The sequence below is a fragment of the Mus musculus genome, chromosome 17, assembly GCF_000001635.26.
Source record: "Mus musculus strain C57BL/6J chromosome 17, GRCm38.p6 C57BL/6J".
Taxonomy (NCBI): domain Eukaryota; kingdom Metazoa; phylum Chordata; class Mammalia; order Rodentia; family Muridae; genus Mus; species Mus musculus.
The window spans coordinates 64110302-64133823 of NC_000083.6; the positions used below are offsets into that span (position 1 = coordinate 64110302).

Sequence of the window (23522 nt, forward strand, 5' to 3'; positions counted from 1 at the left end):
CATTGATGTTGCATTTCTCAGGAAATGTATGCTAATGTATTTCCACTTGCTTTTTAAAGCCTTGAGTTAGATGAGCTGAATATTAAAGCTATTTGGTTGCTAGAAAATAGACCATACACTTTATAAACTGTATGTTGTTATTTAAAAAAAAGAACAGTTATTTCTCAGAACTTGGAATAAATGACTGTGAAACTCAGACAAACTTACATCTTGGTATATACTTTTAAAGTCATATATAGTTGACTTGCTAGCTAACCAGAACTAAATAATAGGGTTTTTTTTCCATTTTTTATTAGGTATTTAGCTCATTTACATTTCCAATGCTATACCAAAAGGTCCCCCATACCCACCCACCCCCACTCCCCTACCCACCCACTCCCCCTTTTTGGCCCTAAATTATGAAAAATATAAATCATGATTTTCTATCTTAATTATCTGAGTTTAAACAACAAAGTAAAACTGATAGAATGATGGTTTTTACAGCAAGATACATTTTATTTTCAGTATCTTTTACTGGTTTCCAGATGTTTCTTAGAAATGAGATTAAGAGCTGGGTGTAGACCTTTCACATTCAGGAGCACAATGAGAAGTGCTCTGATCTAGTCCAGCTGCCGTCAGGGACAATAAACACTTTCATCTCTTGGTCACTGAGTTCTATAATCTTGCTGGCTACTAATCTTTTCTTATTGACTATAAATTTTTATTACTATAGCCAGATTTAGCCACTTTTTTTTTTGGGAGAGTGACAATTGTTTTACCTGGCTTGTTCTTTCCTGTCTATAGACAGTAAATTTCATTGTCTTTCGGAATCTCTAAAGTATGGATTTGTGATATTTCACTGGATATTGAGCACATATGCAGTTGTTATGATTCATAGGTGCCACATGTATCACACAGTTATCTGTGCCTCTTAAGAACCACAGAATCCTTTCCACTATTGGCACATTGCTTTGAATGGCGTAGAAGTCTACATGAAATAGATGCAGGGTTGACAGAATGAGCCATGGAGTTTGCAGTGCTGCCCCATACAGCAGGTCTGCCACGGGCAAGAAGGTTCAGCCATGCCACACACACCATTACCTCAGAGCTTGAGAGTCAGGACAGAAGCCAGAGGACATGTAAAGTGAAAAGACAAAACTGGAGGCAGCTCTCCAAGAGATCCAGTAATGTGGTAAAGAAGGAACTAAATGGAGATTTTTTTAATATCATGAATAGATTCAGAAAAAATATTGGAGAAATATACAATATGCTTGTCAAATGCTGACAACTTTAATTCATAAGGATTGAGATGTAAATCAGTAAAGTAAGAGTTTAGTTTCTAAACATTCAGAAAAATTCTCCACTTTAATACAGATAACAGCATATTTGAAGCATGCTAAGTCCAAAAGTCATTAAAGAAATGTGAATTTTACAAAAATGGGTATTTTTTAACTGCAGATGGTAAAAATTAAGAAGAATATCATAAATCAGTATAGACAAGAAGGAAAGCAGACAAACATTTGCCGGTAGTTGCTATGTAGGCTACAAAGCTCTTTGGGAATAGTTTAAGAATATCATAATTCTCAGAACACAGTCTACTCTGTCACAGTGTTCATTCTAGGAATCTATTTTATGGAACTGATAACAGCAGACATGCAAAAAGGTGTGTGTGAACAGATGTCTGTCACAACATTACTCATTACAGTAAAAATAAGAGAAAATATATAAAAATTAAGATAAATACTTATATAAATGTATAATTTTTCCATTGACCAATAATTTGATTAGGTAGAAAACAATTAAACTTTGACACTCAAATGCATTTCTTTGTTGTCTGTAACTCAGTGGTAGAATACTCGCCTAGCTTGTACAGGACAGCTGTCAGTCTCCAGTGCTACAAAAAGAAAGGAAATCTTTCCTCACATTGCCAACCCATCTTTCATTATGTATTACCAGGGCTTTATGTAGTGCATATACATGGTTAAGCACATGCTGGAGACATCTGCCATAGCTGGGTGCACGTAGCTTTTAGAACTTATACACAGTTTATTTGCCTGGAATGTAACCTACAGCTCCCTAGAGAACAATGAAGAAATCAGGGCTTGGGGGTATGGCCCCATGGGTAAAGCGATCACCCAATTAGAAGCATGAAGACCTGATTAGAGACAAGAACTCACAGAAAGCTGTGCATGCGTCTGTAATCCCCCAGTCCCTTCACCAAGATGGGAGGTAGAGACAAGACTCTCAAGATGCTCAGGGCTCAGCTACCCAGACATGCACAGCAACAAATAATATCAGAGGCATGGTGACACCTGAGTTTGTCTTCTCACTTTCATACTCCTGCTGTGGCATGCTCCTGCCTGCACACACACACACACACACACACACAGAGAGAGAGAGAGAGAGAGAGAGAGAGAGAGAGAGAGAGAGAGAGAGAGAGAGAGAGAGAACATGTATGAAAGATCTCTAAAACTTAGTGCCATAAAACCCACTCCCTGAGACCCTTAGATCTGGGCCTTTTTATTTTGACTTCAAACCAGGAAAGGGGATAACATTTGAAATGTAAATAAAGAAAATATCTAATAAAAAAAGAAAGTTATGAGATCGATACCTTCCAAAGATACCATTCAGTTTGATTGTGTTAGCCATCTACTACTGGGCACAAGGCCTGCCTTTAAGAGTGCTTTGTAACCCCAATGAAACTCTATTGGAGAAAACTGGTTTTTCATTTGCAAGTGGTTATCCGTTGGACCTAGCGTCTGAGTTAGGGGTTTGGCTTGTGTCCATTTCTCCCAGCACTGGACCCTTATATGGCACCCATGCAGGCCCTGTGCAAGCTGCAGCAGTCAGTGTGAGCTCACATGTGTGCCCTGCTGTGGTTAGAAGGCCTTGTTTCCTTGATATCCTTGACCCCTCTGATTCTTTTGCTCTTTCTGCCTCCTCTTCTGCTAGGGTTCTCTGATACTCCAGGAAGGAATTTGATGAAGACATCCCATTCAGGACTAAGTGTTCCACAGTCTCTCGCTCTCTGCAGTGTTCAGCTGTGGCTCTGTGTCTGTTCTCAACCACTGCAGGAGGAAGCTCCTCCAGTGGTGGCTGAGCAAAATCCTGATCTGTCCTGTACCAGAGGCGTTAGGAGTCATGTTACGGCCACTTAACTTTAGCAGAACAGTAGTGTTTGGTGTTCCCAGGAGTCCATTACACATGTTTACAACCATTTATGAAGATTTTCTGAATCTTGACCCATGATTGACTAGAAGCCAGAAATCAAACTACTGCAGTACATTTAGTTGTGTCAATAGGAGAGATGAATGCATTGCACATTCCTCGTGCCCACACACAGGGAACACCCTTTAAATGTTAATAAACACAGGCTAGAGTTTTCCAACATGACCAGCCCATTAGAGTTAGTCAAGACATGCTATTAATAAGCACAGATATCACATGTAAGGCTCATACAGCCTTCTACCAAGAATCAACTTAGCACTGCTGTCAGGAAAAGGTCAGTGTCATTCAGTGTGCGCTGCGTTGGAGCATGCGTGCTTGCTGTGAAGGTGTGCACACTGGACTTACTGCTCTGCCTCATACCGCAGCCATCCCTCAGGCTTTTGAAGCTTTGTTAGCTCTGGGTCAAGGATGCACAGTGCCTGCAGCGTTGTGTGCCCCATTGTGTACAGCATTGTGTGCAGTGTTGTGCACTGGGCCTCATTACCACTGTTCTAGTAAAACTTACACTCTAAAATTCTAGTAAAACTGTTAGATTGTACAGTTCTTAAAATTACATTCTCTAATTTTGAGTTTTAAGGATATTTATCTTAAAAACAGCTAACAGTGGATTAACAAACTGTAGATCAGAAAAAGTACCAAAGTACAAGGGACCATAGCTTTTTATGGGTACATTGGCAGATCCTTTCTTCTTTAGACTTAATAAATGTTACCAAGCGGCTGTAAGTCAAAATGAAGATGAACTTAAAGCTCTCTTCCAACTGTTGGTGAAATTTCTTACCTGAAATAGTAAAGCAGATTTGTAGTAAAAACATAAATTGTGGCATCCATTTGAGATTTAATTTAAAACATTTGCCTAGCCAGACATGATGTGCACTTCTTTAATCCCAGTACTTGGAGGCAAAGGCAGGCAGATCTCTGTGAGTTTGAAGCTAGCCTGGTCTATAGAACAAGTTTCTGGATAGTTGAGACTATGTGTAGAGACATAAAACACAAACAAAAATAATAATAAAAATAAATTAAAAGTTTGCCTACAATATGCTCATTAATATTATCCGGTGATTTATTTTTCTGGGTGTGTGTACTTAGGAAAGTATTCCAGTTGGAGTGAGAGAGGATTTCATGGAATTTTTTAAACATATCTGGTTTTACAAAAACACACATGAAATATGCCTTTCTAAATAGAAGGAAAACTATAAGGTCATAGTCACCATATGCCAGCATGGCTCAAAATTCACCCACTTAGCACTCACCTATGGCAGGTTGTTATTGTGTTGTCCCCATCCATGTCTTGTTGTTACAGATAAGGAAAATGAGGCCCAAGAAGGCCACAACTAAGTAATATTGTGAATCAAACCCAGATTCCGTGTCTGCTTTAACTGGTAAAATGTATCCTCTCCTCTCAGAAAAGTTGCTTTTGCTATCACAGCAAGCTGCCGCCACCATAGCTTCCACCATACCTTGTTCTAGAGTGGAGCTTCCTGAGACGGCTCCAGTAGGAACCAGAACCATCCTTGTCATTGCCCTCCATGGTGGACCAGTGAGATGGAGAGGACCAGTGGTTCGAGTTCAATCCTGGAAACCACCCATTCGAAGACAAAGTGACTCCTGAAAGTCACTCTCTGCCTTCCCTGACATGTGTATGATGGGCATGTCTATATACATGCACATACATACATACACATACATGAACACTACAACACAGTAATATATTTAAAATAAATGAAAACTGAGCCAAATGATGAGAATTTCCGCAACATTTTAAGGAATTTGAGATTTTAAGGACAACTGGAACCAATAATTATAGTTGGAAATTACCAAGTTATTCACATTTTAAAAATATCTTTTCTAAGATACAGACACAGCCTGATGGAATCTCCCTTTAGAAGTAAGCCAGTGCGCAAAGTGAGGTGGACTGGAATAAAGGAAACATGGGGAATGGGCTAGAGAGTCAGGAGCCATGAGCATGGTGTGACAGAGCCATAAAGGTGACAGCAATAGTTCTCGACCTGTGAATCGCAACCCCTTTGGCAAACCTCTATCTCCAAAACCAATTTATATTACAATTCATAACAGTAGCAAAATCACAGTTATGATGTAGCAACAAGAGTAAAATTATGGTTTGGTTGTGGGGACACAGGGGTTGGGGGTCACCACAGCATGAGGACCTGTATTAAGGGGTTACAACCTTATGAGGATCCGAGCCACTGGTGAACAAGATCACACAGGAAGACCCTACAGTCAGAAGAAAAGAACATGACCAAATTTCAAGGAAGGAAATTTTGGGGCAAAAGAGGCCAAAAGTGCATCGCCAAAGTGCGGCTAATGCCTCAGAAGCTGAAGAAAGGACTTCCCAGACTCTGAACAGCAGAGCCCAGTGCTGCCTGAAGGCCAGGAATGTGTTAACAGGAGGCAAGAGCCACTGTGCAATGACAGAGGCAAAGTCGGACTACAGTAGGTGGGGTAGGGGGTGGGGCTCTGGGCTCAGGCAAGACCTCTCTGTTTAGCTGATGATGGGAAAGATAACATAGAACATACATTAGGTAAGTACATTACACTAAACTGAGACACAGCCCATGATTTCCCCCCTGTAGGACTACTGAGCTGTGTAAATGCACACTGGTTATGTGACAATGGAGGATTCTTGGTCTAGACCCTGGCTCCAGCATGAGCCAGTCAGTGTGGTAGACCTCCTGTTTTCCAATCAATTGAAGATAGATGCACAATTAGATTAAATTAGGTCCCCATTATCATCTGAGATGTTCTGTTAAGTTTTTATATCTGCTGGCAGTTCCGTGTTACATAGATTTTCTCAGTAACTATTTCTATGAAAACACTTTAAAATGGGATTTACTGCTGTGATCAGCAATGGGGGAAAGCTATAAGGTTTCCATTGTTTTAAATTCTGTTCCCCTTGATCTGTCTGTCATGCCTGACTATAATTTTGCAAACCATTTGTCTTGTCTCTGGAATCTCCTGCTGAAGTAGACAATGCTCCTGGTTTTATTTGATCATGGGCAGTTCTGATACTCTTTATCTGATATTGCGCATCTCAACTCCCTAACGAGCCCGCTCCTGGGCCCCAGTGCTTTTATAGATTTTACACTGTGAGACGGGGCTTCTAGAAATAATTGATTTATTTTCCTTAGTGACTCTTGGTTTCTGTGAAATTCCCTTATTTCTAAACTTGTGGGTTTCAGTTTGCCTACCCAGAATTTTTCCAGTGTAAGGTTGGTTTCCCTTTACTTCCTGGTTGGGGTGGCATTTGGGAACTTGGGAACTCATGCACTTATTCATGAAGCATGAATTAAGAACAACTATGTAGCATGTGCTTAGCCTTGACATTGTACACATGAAAGGTTGATGACATATTAGGACAGTTTTTTAAAATCTGTGCTTCCTACTCAGAGAATGCTGCAGTGTGCCGTGCTAACACCATAGGGAGAGCTGCCAACCGTGACGAAGTATGCATCGGGTGTTGGAGAGCGAGTAGGTTCAGCTAGATGAAGGGAAGTGGGCAAAGGGAGAGGCAAGTTCTCTGGGAACGTAATCTGTACTTTATGGAAAGACATGGGAGAGTCTGAGACAGACTAGAAAACAGAAATGTTGACAAGAAGAATAACTCATTGGAAATGTCTAGGCTGCTTAAATTTTAGCCTCTGTTCATCTTCCACTTTCCTGCATTCTTGCATGTTGGTATTCTCTCAGTCTCGGCTCTGTTCGTAATTTCCCCAGAACTAAATACCTTGTCTCTGAAAACAGCTAGCATCCAACTGTCCCCACACGCAGCTTGAGTATGCATGCACTGGTGCCCTTAATAATGGAGTACCCACTTTGTCTGAGGTGTGTTCCACTGTCCACCTGCACGCGTGTCACCTCCTGATGATTCTGAGCCTACTACCCATCTCTCACCTGGTTTAAATCCTGCCTCCTCTTTTCTATGTTCCTCTGTGACACTTTTATGCACACGTTTTGGTTCATGTTTTGGTTGATTCTCCCAAACTAGTCTCCTCTCCCTAACTCCCTGCCCTCCCTCCTCCTGTGTGTGTGCAGTTGTCTTCCACATGAATCACACACACACATATGTAGTATGTATATATGTAATATTTTTTTTATTCTTCCCTTATTTTAAAACTTGTTTACCTCTTTAGGTCCCTTTCTAATTTATGAGCTGTACCCATACTGACTCCCCCATAAATATATAAACCAAAAAGTTAGCTCTGCATGTGAGAGAACCAACGGTGTCTGTCTCTCGATCTGATTACTTCATTTAGTATAACGTCTCCCACTGCCATCCATTTCCGGCAAGTTTCATGACTTCACTTTTCTTCATTCTGACATAAATTGTCATTGTATGTGTGTACCACAATTTCGTTAAGCTGATTTTACTTCCTTGCTGTTGTAAACAGAGTGTAAATGAACATGCATGTGTGAGTACCTCTATAGACAAAAGAGTCTGTAAAGAGTCCTTTGGGTATATTCACATTCTTAAAAGCTACCATGAAATAAGCTACCTGTAATAAATGTGGATCTGTCCACGAGTTCCAGTATACTCACTAAAAATGAGTCCTAATATTAAAATAATCTCAGAAATGTCATTAAAATGACTATTAGATAAGTAACTACTATGAAAAGGAGAGTTAATACATTGCTGCTGGATAAACAGCTAGACAGTGCTGATTCTTGCTTTAAAAACATGTGACCAATGAACTATAGGGAAAAACAACTCAGGCATATCCATCATGCTGTTAATGGCTGTGATCTCTAGTTAGTTACATGGTAGTGGCCCTCTGTCCTCTCTTTCTGCCCTGTTTTTATATTTACAAGTTTTTTCACAGTAGACGTGGTACTTCTGTGAGAGGGGGAAAAAATTTCTTGAATCATTTTCAGCCTATTTCAACCTTTTAAGTAGTATTTTAAATTGTATTCTTCCTTCAAGAGGTCCAGCTCACTCCCTGCTTCCTGGCTTGTTTGCTGTTGGGGTGTCTGTGTGTCTGAGACAAGGTCGCACACTGTAACGCAGGCTGACCTGGAACCTGCTGTACAGCTCAGCATGGCTCCACACTCGTGGCAGGCATCTCGCCTCAGCCCCTAGTGTTAGAACTACAGGGATGAGCGCCAAGCTAGGCTTCGAGAGTAATCTTCATGTGCTCCTGCTGCCAGGACAGTTGTGTGCTTCTTCTCTGACTCTATACCAACCCTTCCTTACATTGTAACCACGTGCATCAAACCCTGCAGTAAACACTCCTGGGGACTTACAGAGATCACCCTGCTTATCGAGTGACTGAGTGGATGGATGAGAACACTGATGGTCATTCTCAAGGCACAGGCTTTAAAGAGAGGAACGTTTTATGAGGGAGACAGTATATCAAGGAAAAAGTGCAGTTGACTTCTTAAAGCTATAGGATGGTAACTTTGGAGAAGTGGAGGTGTAACTGATGGCATAGTCAACACTAGACAGATTCTAAAAGGTGTTAATAGAATCCTCTTTCCCAAAATGCAATGCAAGGATTATGGCTGTGATGGTTTGTATATGTTATAGCCCAGCGAGTGGCACTATTAGAAGGTGTGGCCCTGTTGGAGTAGGTGTGTCACTGTGGGTGTCGGCTTTAAGACCATCATCCTACCTGCCTGGAAGTCAGTATTCTGCTAGCAACCTTCAGATAAAGATGTAGAACTCTCAGCTTCTCCTGCACCATGCCTGCCTGGATGCTGCCATGCTCCTGCCTTGATGATAATGGACTGAACCTCTGAACTTGTAAGCCACCTCCAATTAAATGTTGTCCTTACAAGAGTTACCTTGGTCATGGTGTCTGCTCACAGCAGCAAAACCCTAACCAAGACAATGGCTGAGATGGGAGCTGCTGAAAGTCACACTTTTTGTAGGTACAAACTTCAGTGGCATTTGAAGGTCAAAATGATGAATGAGAGTCATGGGCTGGAGAGCAGGAGTTACCCAGGCTTTGCTCTTCTCCCAGTCCCTTCATCCTGGCTCTGCACAAAAGTACATGGCACAGAATCCACAGAGCAGACCATCCACACTTTAACAGTCCATTGGCTTCTTCTATGTCACCTGCTTTTCATTTTCTCATAGTGGTTATTAATGTGACAGAAGACCGAGTTCCTCCCTTTGTTCTAGCTTGAGCTTTGAAGTCACATGCTTGAGAGGGGAGAAATGACGGAATGGCATGTCTCTGTCTCAACCAAACACTAGTGATTGGCTGGGATGGGAGCTATGCTCACTGCCTTCACATGTAAGGTACTGGAAGGAAGGTGCCCTGTGTAGATTTCTTTCCCTGACATTAAAAGCTTGCTGTGGAACTGTAAAGTGCCTCTCAAGCATTCGGATTCCAGGTGTCATGTTGCTGTCTGCAAACCCCATGGGAAGAAACGGAGAAGAGTCAAATGAAGAGAGGGGACTCCTGAGCCTACTGGGTAGCAGCACAACTGGTTTGAACTACTTTTCCCTCCTTTCTATTTTGGGATCTGAGTAACGTCTGTGAAAGGAATACCATATGCATAATAATTTCAAACATTCTCTATAAATGTTTCAAAGCAGGAGAGCTTTTCTAGAAATGCCCAGTCACAATTTGCTGTGCACGACACCAACCGCTGTACAGAATTCCATCTCTGGCTCAGCTGTTCACAACCAGAGCTGTTAAATCTTGCTTCTATGTAGGAAATTCAACAAAATCCTGGCTCAAGCTGCCCTTCCTGCTTTCTCTGTGGTTTCCTAGCTTATGCCTCTAACATCATCTCTTCTCAAGTTTAAATGCCAGGGTAGACAAAGGGTGGTAGCTCTTGAACCACGCTGCACTCCTCTGAACATGTCTCTGTGGCCAGAATGTCACCTCTCTGGGTCATAGAGTAGAGCAGAGGGAAACCTTTGTGAGCAGACCAGTTGTATAACTACAAAAGCACTGAGAATTTTTCTGGATAGACAGAAATTAAACTATTAATAACAATAAGCCTCCAGTGCCTGAATTTTCTTTCAGGGATGGTCTTGAACTCATGAAGATCATGTGTGGAAACAAGGCAAACCCCAGTGTGGTCCATTACTTTATCCTTGCATTTTGTGCATAATCTTTTTCAGTTTCTATCTCTTAGGGTCTACTGGAGACTTTGGGGTATCATTCATAAACATAAACACCATAGATAAGGAGCAAAGTAAATGTGTAAGACTGTATGTAATAGGAGCCATTGCCTAGTGCTCATGCTGTAGACTGTTGGGCCTGAATTCTACCTCTAGCTCCATTGTTCATGAGCAGTTAACTGTTAGCTGGGTTACAGCTTTCTAACCATAGCTAGCTGGAGGCTGTTTCTGTAGTTAACTTGTCAATATTAAGGCCAGGGAGGTCCTTGTCAAGCAGGAAGTGTTTTCCTTTCACTCACACCCCCTTCTGGGTCCTCTGCAGACTCACCTTATCTTTTGTGCAAGACCGATTTTTCCTTGAACAGGTGAGCCACTCACTGGCAGGAACCTGTGCTTCCCTGCTGTAAAGGAATGCCATTCTTCTGTGTGTTAGGAGCCAGGGAATTTTGCCGGGTTGGTGATCTTACCCTACTTTGTCATGTCCCTTTGCTAAGAACCTAGGACTCCCTATAGGTGAGAATTCTGCCCTCGACTACTATATCGTTTACACAAGTTATCTTTAAGCTTTTATTAAATTTGTTCTTTGACAGTAATATATGTGTACGTAATACATTCTGGCTATTGTCCCCCCCACTCTCTCTGAATGACACCCCAGCCTTCTCATAACCCTTCCACCCTCTTCTCCTATATGTCCTGTCCCCTTTTCATGTCTTCTGGCTTCATTTTATGACTTCTTTCAGAATTGTTTTTCTAATCACTGACCTACATTAGACTGCCAGGAAATGAGGAATCACCAATGTGGGTGGCTTACAAACCAGAGAAATGTGTTTCTTACATTCAGAGGATAAGTGTTCTAGGATCAAGGTGCCCAGCACATCTGTTCCCTGGAAGGGCCTGCTTCCCTTTTTGCAGGCAGCCATCTTCTCAGGTACAGAGCAGAGAGAGGACAGAGCTACCTCCCCTATTGCTGTAAGGGCACTAATCTATTCAAGAGGGTTCCACATTCATACCCAATCCTGTCTCTCAGGCTGCCATCCTAATACCATCATAATAGAGGGCTAGGAAATAGCAGGTACACATAGGGAGGTGGTACATCAGTCTGCTGCAATCATAACCACACTGAACTAAATCCACTGTTGGATTACGACCCAATACTCTTCAGCACTGCTGACATCTATTGCACCCAATACTTGCTCCTCGCTCTTTAGCAAGTGTGTTTGGGGACTTTCTTTGTCACTGTTCCTTAGAAGTAGGAAGGCTTTCATTTTCATGAAAAAACAAAGGCATTATTCATCTTCCTGAGTTATTACTAGTTCATTGTAGGTGGAATTCTTTGTTTTATTTTGGAAGATAAGTTGTAGAGAGAAAAAAAATTGAATATTGGAATAAAAATAAGAATCTACTCTTTTACTATCAGCAGGAAGAATAAAGTTATTTTGTGCATATGATTTAATTTTATATTAAACAGTGAACATTTACTTCTTTAAAATGTTAATGCTGCTTAATATTTATTTTTTTACATCATTTCATAAATATGGCCCAGAATTTAAGGAAAACCTTTACATACTCTTCCAGGTGCCTGGTGTGCTATTAGACAACAATTTCATGATTTGTTAATACTTGCTTTGTTGCATAGCTAACATGATGGATCACAGAAGCACTCAGAAAATAAAGCCAGTGGCTTATCTGCATAAGAGTCGAGGTCAGTCACAGCATATCTGTACTGCATTAAGTTTAAGTTAGCCTTAAAAAGATCATTGGTTTTGAGATTATAGCTAAAAAGGCGAGGAGAACTCACTCATTCCTTCTCAAAGACACATTTGTTCCCATGAGCCTGTCCCCAGAGGCACCCTGTTTCAAATAAGCCGCGCAGTGACCTAGACAGAACTGCTACCCATAGTGACCACACTGCCCACTCAGGAGTCGGACCGCACACAGATGGGGTGTGTGATTCCATAACTGCTCTGCTCGTTTCTACACAGCTCGGACTTAGACGACCCTCTCTTCCATTAGTGATTTTATTATTAAAATACTCAAAGGCGGCCTCCATGTTCCCTGTCACTGTTACTGGAGTTGCTGTTTGCCTGTAAGCATGTGCTCACAGCTGCTGTCCTGCTTCTGATGCTGTTTTCATCTGTGCGGCTGCTGCTGACCTGTAACAGCATGGCCTGCGCATGCGTGGCCTGCGCATGACCCCTCCAGAGCAGTCCTGCGCAGGTGAGGATTGGCCCATTCTGCCCTTGCCTTGGTGCAGTTGGCTAGGTCTCCTTGCTCTCGGCCTGTGCTGCATTTGCACTTAGATTCAGTAGCATATCCTTTGCAGTGCATTCTGCTTTTTAGAAATGCAGAATAGTACGCTTTATTTTGACTGATGCCTGTTCCTTGGATTCTGCTGTCTGAAAGCAATTTTGCCACAGTCTGTTCTAACGTTTTCCCTTCTATGTGAGTAGGGTAACACCTTCACCATGGTTCTCTTCTCCCATGCTCCTGTTGAGGTCACCAGCAGAGAAGTGTCTGTCCTCTTCATCCTCTGCTGTGGGCAGGACTGCCTCGTCCGCTGTTTGTTCCTGTCCTTTCTTTCCTGCCTGTGTCCTTTTCTCCAGACTCCATCTTTACATTAAAAGGAACATGTCTTGAATAACTTCTTTTTCATGCGTAATATTTAATGGAGCTTCGTCCACCAGCTCACAATGAGGACCATGAGCTCAGGTCTGTCTGTGCCCCTGCCCAGCTCATGTCTGGCAAACAAGCAAAGGGAGTTTTTGAAGGAATGCGCGTTTTCTCTCTCTCTCTGTCTTTCTCTCTCTCTCTCTCTCTCTCTCTCTCTCTCTCTCTCTCTTCCCTGAACACTTTAAATCACTTATGCAATTATTGTAAATTGTTTGCTTTCCTGATTTTTTTGATACCAACTATACACACACGATCGTTAATATTTATTAATGATTTGGGTTGGTTTTCTATCCCTTGTTATGTCTTTATCTGATGACAAAAATTCTCCAAAGTTCCCTCTAAGGGTAACTTCTAAATAACACGTTCCAATATGTCAAGTGTTTTTATTTTTCTTCTCTTCAAATCATGAGGTAAGTGGCACTGGAGGATTGTGAGGCAGGGAGGAACCCTCTCAGAGTATTGTTTGCTGGGCCAGGGCTATTCCAACAAGTATGTCCAGAAGTTACACTTAAATAGCCTGGTGGATTACAGTGCAAAGAAAGCCTTAAGAGAGGGCCAGTTCGGTTTGTACCACATAACAAAACAGGTAATTGGTGTCCGAGTCACTTGTTGCTTGCAAAGCTGAAAAAGAAGGACCAACCCTGCTGAGGGCTGGGATTTCTCTGACTGCCAACTATGCCACGCCTGTTCCTGCTGAGCTGTGCTTCTTACTGCTATTAATAACTGGATGTTCTCTTTGTTTATTACAGTATGACCTGTCACTCCAAAACACACACAGCAGCTCACCATAGTGAACTAAGTTTTCTACCAGTTTGGGTCAGCAACTTAGTTAAGCCCAGCTGAATATTTTTTGATGCTCTCTCTGGTCATTAACGTAGCTTTACTGGACTAGAGACTGTAATAAAGGCTTATTCAATGGACTGCAGTATTTATGCTGGCTGAAGGTTAGGGATCTATCTCTCTCTCTCTCATACACACACACACACACACACACACCTCCCTTAGGCTTCATTCATTGCATAGTATCAGTGTGTTTGGGAAGACAAAACTGAAAGCCACAAGGTCCCTTGAAGTCTACTCAGGAACCTTGAAATCATCCTGCTCTTGTCACATTCTTTACAAATTACTTTGGCCACGGTTCTATTCCATGTCTGTCTTTGGTTCTCCCTGTCAGCACGACCTGCAGACGTGTAACTTGAGGGTTGGGATGGATGCAGCCCTGTTGCCTTCTCTTACAGAAGCAAATCCTGGAAAGAAAGAGTTAGGTTATGTTTGTGTACAGTGTACAGCAGAGGACCTGGCACACAAAGGGTGCCACAGTTTTTTGATCTGTCCACACATGCATGTGTACCTTGTTTAGTGTACTTTTAGAGATTAAATTTCATGACTATTAGGCTAATGGAACTAGTACAAAGTAAATTGTAAGTATATCTGTTATGGTTTTAGTATATATCAAGTAGACCATGGAACTCAATGTTCTTTGAGCCTACAAACTATTAGTTTCCACAGAACCAGAAATGGGTTCTTCTTTCTCTCTCACCATAAGCATCTTGGTGTCATCATGTTTCAGGATGTCTTATGTCATGCATTTATAACATCAGACTTGTGAACATATATGTTAAAATAAGGTCTCAAGAACAAAAGTTTGCTTGCAAATAAATATACCTTCAATGTTTGCTTAGAATATCACTGCCTTTAAATAACCTAACCCCAGGTGATAGCCTCAAAATGATTTGTGTTCCCAGATAGGGAGTTATTCCAGAACCGAGGCGCTCACTCTGGTGGCTGTGTACTTGGCCCCCATAGCCCTGCACTTCCATGGAATGCTGCCCGAGTCCAGCATATTTTATCTTGTGCTTTGGGTGTCACTAGTTCTGCTACTTCTTGGGAATCCTTTAGGTAACACAGAATCACTCTGTCCACCTCAAACCATGTTATATAGCTGTGACCTGCACGTTGGCAAAGGTAAATTTCAATGAAAGGCCAACAAATACAAGAAATTTCTTAGATTTGATTTTATCATGGAATGTTTTCCTTTCTCCATCGACTGTGGTTGATAGTTTTGTTGAGTCTAGGAGTCTCTGCTGATGTTGTGGTCTATAAACCCAAAGTATATAGAACATGTGCCCAAGGCCGCCTTTCTGGCTTTCAGAAGCTCCACTGAAAAGCCAGGTGATTCTAATGAGTCTATCTTACATGTTCCTTAGACTTTCCCCTCACAGCTTTTAATAATATTTTTTTGTCACATACATTGAGTGTTTTGATGATTATGTATTGTGGGGAATTTCTTTTCTGGTCTTGTTTATTTGGTATTCTGTATAATTCTTGTACTTGGATAGGCATCTACTTCTTTAGGGTAGGGAAAATTTTCCCTATGACTTTGTCTAAACTGTTTTCTGAACCTCTGACTTGGGTTTCTTTTCATTCCTGCATCCCTGTGATCCATAGATTTGGTCTTTTCATGCTGCCCTGGATCTCCTGGGTGGGTACCTTCGGGAGCTGGGGGAGGGGGAGCTTGACTTGCTTTTGCACATTTCTCATTTCCACTTTCATTTCGGTTTGGGTTTTCTGTAAGGATTCCATCTCTACTTTCGTGTCTGGAGCTCTTTCTATAGTCTCATGTGATTCATTCATACCTTTTTAAATGTCCTTCAACATATTCACACTTGCTATTTTGAAGTCCTTGCCTAGTGCTTCAGTTGTGTCGCATCTCCCAGGGCCCACTGCAGCAGGGTTAGCGAGTCTTGGTATAATCAACTGTCTTGGCTTCATGTCTGTGGTTCTGCCCTGGGGTCTGGACATCTGTTATTGCAGTGACTGAAGTGTCTCTTGCTGTTGCTATCTGCTCTTGTCTATGTTGGATGGGTGTTCCATTGTTGGGGTGCTCATTTGCTCTGGATCCTAGGCCAGTGTGGTAATTATGCTCAGAGAAGTTAAGAAGAATAATGCTTTTATTTCTAATGCCCAGAGAAATGATGTATGGCAGGTAAGCTTAAACAGTTTGTTAAAGAAAACACTGGATGAGAACTCCATTCTCCAAAGTTCTACTCCTTAAGGCCTAACAGTAAATCATTGCTTTGGGGTTCGGGGGAGTAAAATGTACTTAATGTAGCATAGTGTGCATGAAGTTGAGTGTTGACAGACATGCCTGGCCAGGTACAAAGAGCTAAATAAATGACTGCCCTTACCTGCAAAGCTGCTCAGGTAGGAACGACCTTCTCACTGGTTTTCAGTGTTGTTCTGGGTAGCATTTTATTTGTTTGTTTGTTTGTTTATTATACATTCTGACCTCAGTTTCCCCTCCTCACCCATCCACCCCTCCTCCATTTCTCTTCAGAAAATGTCAGGCTGGCATGTCATGTTGCAGTAAGACTATATACATCTTCTCCTATTAAGGTTGGACATGGCAAGCCAGTAGGACAAACGGGTCCCAAAGGCAGGCAACAGAGTCAGAGACAGCCCCTGCACCAATTGTTAGGGGGTCCCACATGAAAACCAAGTTGCACAACTGTTATATATATATATATATATATATATGCCGAGGGCCTTGGTTAGTCCCATGCAGGCTCCCTGGTTGGTAGTTCAGTCTCTTTGAGCTCCCGTGAGCCCATGTTAGTTGATCTTGTGAGGTTTCTTATAGTGTCGTTGACCCCTCCAGTTCCTACAATCCCTCTTCCGCTTTTTCAGAGTATTCTCCAAGCTCTGCCTAATGTTTGGCTGTGAGTCTCTGCATCTGTTTTCTGGGCAGCATTTTAAGCCTTGTTGTACATTAGTGAATGACTAACACTAGGTGACTGCAGTGACCCGGGGAGATGGCCCTCACAGTGCTGCTCACCGTGGCCTGGGATGGCTGCTGGGCTCTAGTGTATGTGCTTAAGACACTTGTGTTGCATCAGCATTGAAATCTGACATCTCTGTGAACTAAAGGGAGTTAAACATTTTCTACTCATCGGTGTCCTTTAACACAACCTTTACATCTGGCCTAGACTATTAAGAGGCTTAACCATGAACCAGTATTTGTTTAAAATTTATCCAGAGATGACCTCTAGAGAGTCAGTATTTCCTGTCACAATGCAGTCCACAGATTGTGGAAAATGGTCACACTGACAATGTTTTCTCTGACAACTCAGAGAAAGAACCCTTTTCATAAATCTTTGAGCCACCCAGATAACTACAGTAGTTAAATACAAGATGACTCCCTCTGCGCTTTGGGAACATTAGTGATTGTGGATTTGATTTTCAGCTCTACTTAACTCCTGTGGTTTTCTAAGGAATAGAAAAGAATGCATGGCCGGACGGTGGTGGCTCATGCCTTGAATCCTAGCACTTGGGAGGCAAAGGAAGGTGGATTTCTGAGATCAAGGCCAACCTGGTCTACAGAGTGAGTTCCAGGACAGCCAGGGCTACACAGAGAAACCCTGTCTCAAAAACAAAAACAAGAAAAGAATGTATGGAGTTTGCAGTTGTACTTAGCCAACTAGAAATTCTCCTGTTGTTCACCATAGGTTCACCTGCCTATGTTAGGAATTGTAAACTTATTAAGTTAGGATAGACGATAAAATACTTTATCTTAGATTGAACATTGTAAGAGTATATTATACCTTATAATTTGCATAATTGTTATAATTTTGTTCAAAATATATCTTAGAGAAAAGAGCCTTTTTAATTGGACAAAAAAGGGGCAAATATAGTGGGTTGCCATAATGCTAATTTGGGCCCCCCATGACTGGGTGCCCCAGAGACAAGAGAGTCGGCACGTAATTGTGATTGGTAAATAAAATGCCAACAGCCTATAGCTGGGCAGAAGAGATATAGGCAGGGTTTAGGATTCATGAGCTTGGAGAGGTGAGAACAAGGAAGAGAGAACAAGGTGCAGGAGAAGAGGAAGGAGAAGCTGCCATGGGATAGCTGAGCCATGAAAACATGGCCCTGAGGGCTGCCCAGTTGAAGTTAAGAGCAGCCCAGGTGAAACATAGAAGATAATAAGTAATAACTCGGGGTTATCGGTAGGAAAGTAGATTCTAACAGCATGGAAGGTAGGCAGCTGCCCAGCAATTGTGCTGCTTAAGGCATATTCACAATATAAAGGCTGTGTGTGTCTTTTATCCAGGAACTTAATAAACAAAGGTGGGGTAGAAACTCCAGGCCAGAATTTAAATCATTTTCTACTACAGGAGTGTGATTAACAATATCCCATTTAGGGCTGAGCATTCTATAGTTTGTTTTTCTCTACACTTGGGTGGTTGTGGATCTGTATTGATTGCCATCTACTAGAAGACTTTCTGATGAGGACTGAGAGATGTATTAATCTGTGTGCAAAATGACTTGGCTCTCCAGCCCCAGATTCTTGGCCTGATGTAGGTGCCAGGTATGGGTTCCATCTTACAGGACGTCACAGACATTCTTAACTATGTACATATACTTCCACAAACAAAATTGCTTCATCGTTATGTTTCTCTATGTGTATTATTTTGTGATTCCCATCTCTTCATGTTTTGGTTGTTATTTTGGAAGTCCCTGAAACCCTGTCCACATTTTTCTGTTTTCTTTGTGTTCTTTGGTTTGCCTGTTTCCTGATCCTTGAGTATGTTGAATGTTGGGACGAGTCCACTATATACCTGACGAGTGTTTGATTTTTTTCAGATATTGTAATATTTCTACATTTCTGCAAAGAATTGACTTTCCATACAAGTGTGTTATATTACTGGGTGCCATGAAGCTTGTTTTTCTAGTTGTCTAAGATTGGCATTTATTGATTATATTTCCCCTTTACATTTAGAATCTAGCCTAAGGCCTTCCCAGCATGCTATGTTTACATGCCACCAAATAACTTGTGTGTAGACTCGAGTCCCTAACAAAGCATGCTGCAGAACAAAATCATTATCACAAAATATCATTAGGTCCAGACTAAACTTCTGCTTTGACTGCTGTTAAGCAACGAGGTCTGTTAGCCTTAGACCTTAGTGCTTTAAATGTTAGTTGAGTTATCTAAGTGTTGGAGTGAGGCACAACAGTAACTTGGGCTTCAGCTGAGGCGTGCATCCTTACATGGGGATCAGGTGAGCCTCTCCTATTGTCTCTTTAACACTTCCTACACTAGCCTGTAAGCATCACCTTGTCTGGTGCAAAGACAGAGCTTCCATTGGAGTTTTCATTTCTAGGTCAGGTGGCCATTCTGTGCCTGCTTTGAGGAGGGAGCTACAAAAGGGAGAGCAGAGGAAGGAAGAGGAAACACCTGGGTTGCCTTTCCAAGTTTTAATCACACTCCAGAATCACATCCGTGAATCCTGAAAAATCTTCTTTCTTGAACTAGCTTACCTGGAGGTCTTAGTTGTAATTCTCAGTAGATGAATGCATTATGATCTTACATCTGTGAGAGAGCAAAGCTTCAAAATGTGGGTTTTGACGACTATCTGGATTCAGAACTTAATATGCTGTATAGTTTTCCTCTTCAAAGCAATGTAACAGTAGAAGTAGATCTTCTGAATTAAATACAGCCACAGCCTCTTGACAATCTCCAACAGATCCGTGATCTCTAACAACAGACTCAGATTTGTTTACTGTTAGGAAGGTACTGAAAACATTCCTTTTTCTGGGGATGAGGAGGAGAAAGGAACAAGGAGGCAGGTCATGAAATTTGACACCACGAGTGACATGTGGTCTGGTTTGAACCTGGTCAGTAGACAGGCACCAGCCCCAGTCTGGGTCTCACTTCAGTGTGCAGTGTTCTCATATGGCAGGGAAGCACTGCAGGAAGACTTGCAGTGTCACCTCCAGAAACAAATGAGCCAGGTCTTCACCCAGATGAGAGATTTAGCATGTTTATCCTTTCAGAAATTCAAGGAAATGTCAAAGCCTGTGGAAGTGTGTGAACATCATTGATTATCTCTGCAAGCATGCTTCTGGGTGCTGCCCCTTTCCTTTGTGATCATGACGTACTCACACGTAGACTTGTTTTGGAAAATGATTTACATATGTTGTTCCAGGGCCTCTTGTGACAGTAGTAGTTTCAAAAGTAACACTACTAACCTATAAACAAGACGGAAAAAAACAACAGTAGCTTACTGAAAGAGTTGTTGCTGTATTCATGGTACGCTGCTAGGTTATACACATTGTCCCTCCTAATCCTGCCAAGGACTGTTTGGCAGATAAGTAACAAACACTTATGCCAAGAGCTTCGTATGCCAAGGCCACACCACTGGGTAGCAGAACCTACCTACCTAGGATGCAGTGTTGCCAGCTCTGCCATGGGTAAGGCTGGAGCTCCCAAGAGGACATGGGTAGCAGCTTCTGTCAGGTGAGGCAATCATAATTAGCCAGCCCTTCCCTGTCACTTCCGTTGGCAGGAACTCCCCCAGTGGGAGTGTGTGGTGAGCTGCCACATTTAAAAGCTGGGCAGTGAGTCAAATTCAGTTTTTAACTTGGGCTTCCTCCATCTTTCTCCATTGTGAGACTTGATCAGATGAATAAAACTAGTCCCAGCAAATCAGCAAACAAAGTGCTGTCGTCTTTATGAATGGCTGTAGGGACAGCCAGCCAAGTTCCCTGCTAAAAAGGGAAAATATTATTTCTCTGATCCTAATTGTGTTTAGTAATTGCAAGGTTAATTGAATACCGTTAGGAAACAGCATTCCCCGTGAGATGTTTATGTGTCTGTTGCTAAAGATACAAATGAGACTTACCTAGCATAATGGTGCATGCCTGGAACCACAGCCCTTGGGATGCTGGGACAGGAGGATCAAATGAGTTCAAAGCCAGCCAGGGCCCAGTGAAACCTCTTTTCACAAAGCAACTTTAAGTATGACTCAAGACTTCCAAAAATTCTTAGATGTGTGTTCCAAAACAAGTAGGTAGAAACCAGCTATTTACTTAGGAGAAAGTAATTTAAAATGAAAAATCAGAATGGATGTCTTCAGCCTGGAACATTTATATAAGATATTGCCCATTCATGATGTGTTTCCTGAGCACCTATCATGTGCCACATACTTGTCTGGACAGGATTCATGTGCTTTGCAAGAGCTGGACCTCTGGGATGGTCACATTTCCCTCCTGCATTAGCCTTCCTCCCCATCATACCCCAGCCTGCATATACACTGCTGTAAGCATCCTCTGCACTGCACCCTGTGCATGGGTGCTTCCTGTATGTGCACTGCACCCTGTGCATGGGTGCTTCCTGTATGTATGTGCACTGCACCCTGTGCATGGGTGCTTCCTGTGTGTGCACTGCACCCTGTGAATTGGTGCTTCCTGTGTGTGCACTGCACCCTGTGCATGGGTGCTCCCTGTATGTGCACTGCACCCTGTGCATGGGTGCTTCCTGTATGTGCACTGCACCCTGTGCATGGGTGCTCCCTGTATGTGCACTGCACCCTGTGCATGGGTGCTCCCTGTATGTGCACTGCACCCTGTGCATGGGTGCTCCCTGTGTGTGCACTGCACCCTGTGCATGGGTGCTCCCTGTGTGTGCACTGCACCCTGTGCATGGGTGCTCCCTGTGTGTGCACTGCACCCTGTGCATGGGTGCTCCCTGTATGTGCACTGCACCCTGTGCATGGGTGCTTCCTGTATGTGCACTGCACCCTGTGCATGGGTGCTTCCTGTATGTGCACTGCACCCTGTGCATGGGTGCTTCCTGTATGTATGTGCACTGCACCCTGTGCATGGGTGCTTCCTGTGTGTGCACTGCACCCTGTGCATGGGTGCTTCCTGTATGTGCACTGCACCCTGTGCATGGGTGCTTCCTGTATGTGCACTGCACCCTGTGCATGGGTGCTTCCTGTATGTGCACTGCACCCTGTGCATGGGTGCTTCCTGTATGTGCACTGCACCCTGTGCATGGGGGCTCCCTGTATGCTGAAGCCCTTCTTAGCTCTCTCCTCTGTCACTCAAGGCATCCAAATCCAAGTTTACCACTGAGTCTACTGCTTATTGTTGTAAGCACTCACACACGAGTTAAATGAAAGCCACTTCAGTAGCATACGCCATCTCATAAAGCAAATCCGATCACAGGACAAGTCTGGCAACTCCCTAGAACTCAGAAGTAACCCAGGCTCCTTGTTTCCTGCTGTTCTAAGGGTGGTGCCTCTGCTCACACCTTCCTGTTTATCATGTCCATGTTCAAACTAGCAGAGGGGAGAGAGGGAAAGCACATTGCTCAGACTCCGGACACGGTTCTTCAGCTGCCAGTTAGTACACTGCCCAGCACAGCTGCACCTAACTGCAGAGGACACTGGGAAGCTTCATGCTTTAAACCATCGGCAAAACATTCTGCTAAACTCTGGGTTCTCTTACTAATGTGGAAGAAAGGCATGTTGGGAGGAAACCATCTCTAACACACCCTTCCCTCAGGGCTGAGGAAATGCAGTTATCAAAGAGGCCTTCCACGAGCTTGTCCACTAGGACTCCCTCCTGGGAGTCTGTCCCAAGAACACAAGCGTTTTACATCCAAAGCATGTCATAAGGTCATGTAGCTACCTACAACTTTATAGATGCATCTGGTTGCTGCATCTCCTCACTTTTCCTAGGAAAGAGACTTTACTCTGTTAGCCATATGACTCAGCCTGCAGTGAGTACAGTACAGCTGGGAGGGATAGAGAGTCAAGCCACCATGTTCATTTCCACCTGTTCATTTCCTCACCACCCCAGCCTTCCCCTTTCTTAGGGAGACTCTAGAAATGGTCTCTTACTGTAGCAGCCACATGCCTCTACGTACATATAATAAGCTAGAAGGATACAAAATGAAAAGTCCATTTCTCAGCCTCACTGACCACGCTGCAGGTACTCAGCAGCAACTGTGACTGAGTCACCTTGTGCACAGTAGCTGACAGTCCTTTATGCCAGCAGCCCTTGGGCAGTGCTGCCCTAGGAAAGCTAGTCAACAGAGAGACAATGTCAAATGCTCTTAGCCTCTCCTCTGTAACTTTCTCTAATGGAGAATCTGAGCTTTTCCTATGTAAATGGAAATCTATCTGGTGCCTGCTCCATATGCAAATGTTCTCCTGGGCGATTCTTACCTGTGACAGAATTGATGGGGAGTCTGGTAAATCACAAGCACTCTTCACCTCATCACAAATACACTGCAGATGTGAAGTTGCAAAGTGTGGAAGCCAGAAATGCGAATGCCGCTTTCAATGTGTTTTAATGGGTGTTTTCTGCATCTTGTTATAACCCAGGGACCTGGCTGCACGGAACTGCCTGGTGGGTGAAAATAATACTCTGAAAATCAGTGACTTTGGAATGTCTCGGCAAGAAGACGGTGGAGTGTATTCATCTTCTGGCTTAAAGCAGATTCCTATTAAATGGACAGCACCGGAAGCTCTTAATTATGGTATGAATACTCGGGGTTTCCTTTTGATAGTAAGCATGGCCTGGATCAGCACGAAGCACTCACAAGTGTGGCTGGGGTAAGGCAGCGTCCGGGCTGGAACTACTTGAGGAGCAACACTGGATGAGAAGTGTTCTTGTGTGTGAGATTGCTAGTCAATGAACATGACTAGACGTCTGAGAATTCTGTGCAGAATGTGATTACATGCGATGTTGCTGTGGCTCTGGCCCA

The 23522-nt window shown here is 42.8% G+C and overlaps 1 protein-coding gene and 1 long non-coding RNA gene across 19 annotated transcripts in view; one reads left to right on the forward strand and one right to left on the reverse strand.

Annotated features, from left to right (window-relative positions):
• Window positions 1-23522, forward strand: part of Fer (fer (fms/fps related) protein kinase) — a 284447-nt gene that overhangs the window by 248229 nt on the left and 12696 nt on the right. For all 18 annotated transcript variants that reach the window (XR_003952084.1, XR_003952086.1, XR_385280.4 and 15 more), the window contains one exon: window positions 23140-23294. Coding sequence is in view for 13 of the 18 variants with exons in the window: in XM_006523641.4 (XP_006523704.1) it covers window positions 23140-23294 (155 nt within the window). In the remaining 5 variants the exon portion in view is untranslated. The remainder of the gene's footprint in view (window positions 1-23139; window positions 23295-23522) is intronic.
• Window positions 472-23141, reverse strand: Gm46590. Its single transcript, XR_003952343.1, has 2 exons — window positions 19286-23141; window positions 472-14214 (listed from the first exon to the last, which is right to left on the reverse strand). It is a non-coding gene; the product is annotated as a predicted gene, 46590 (long non-coding RNA).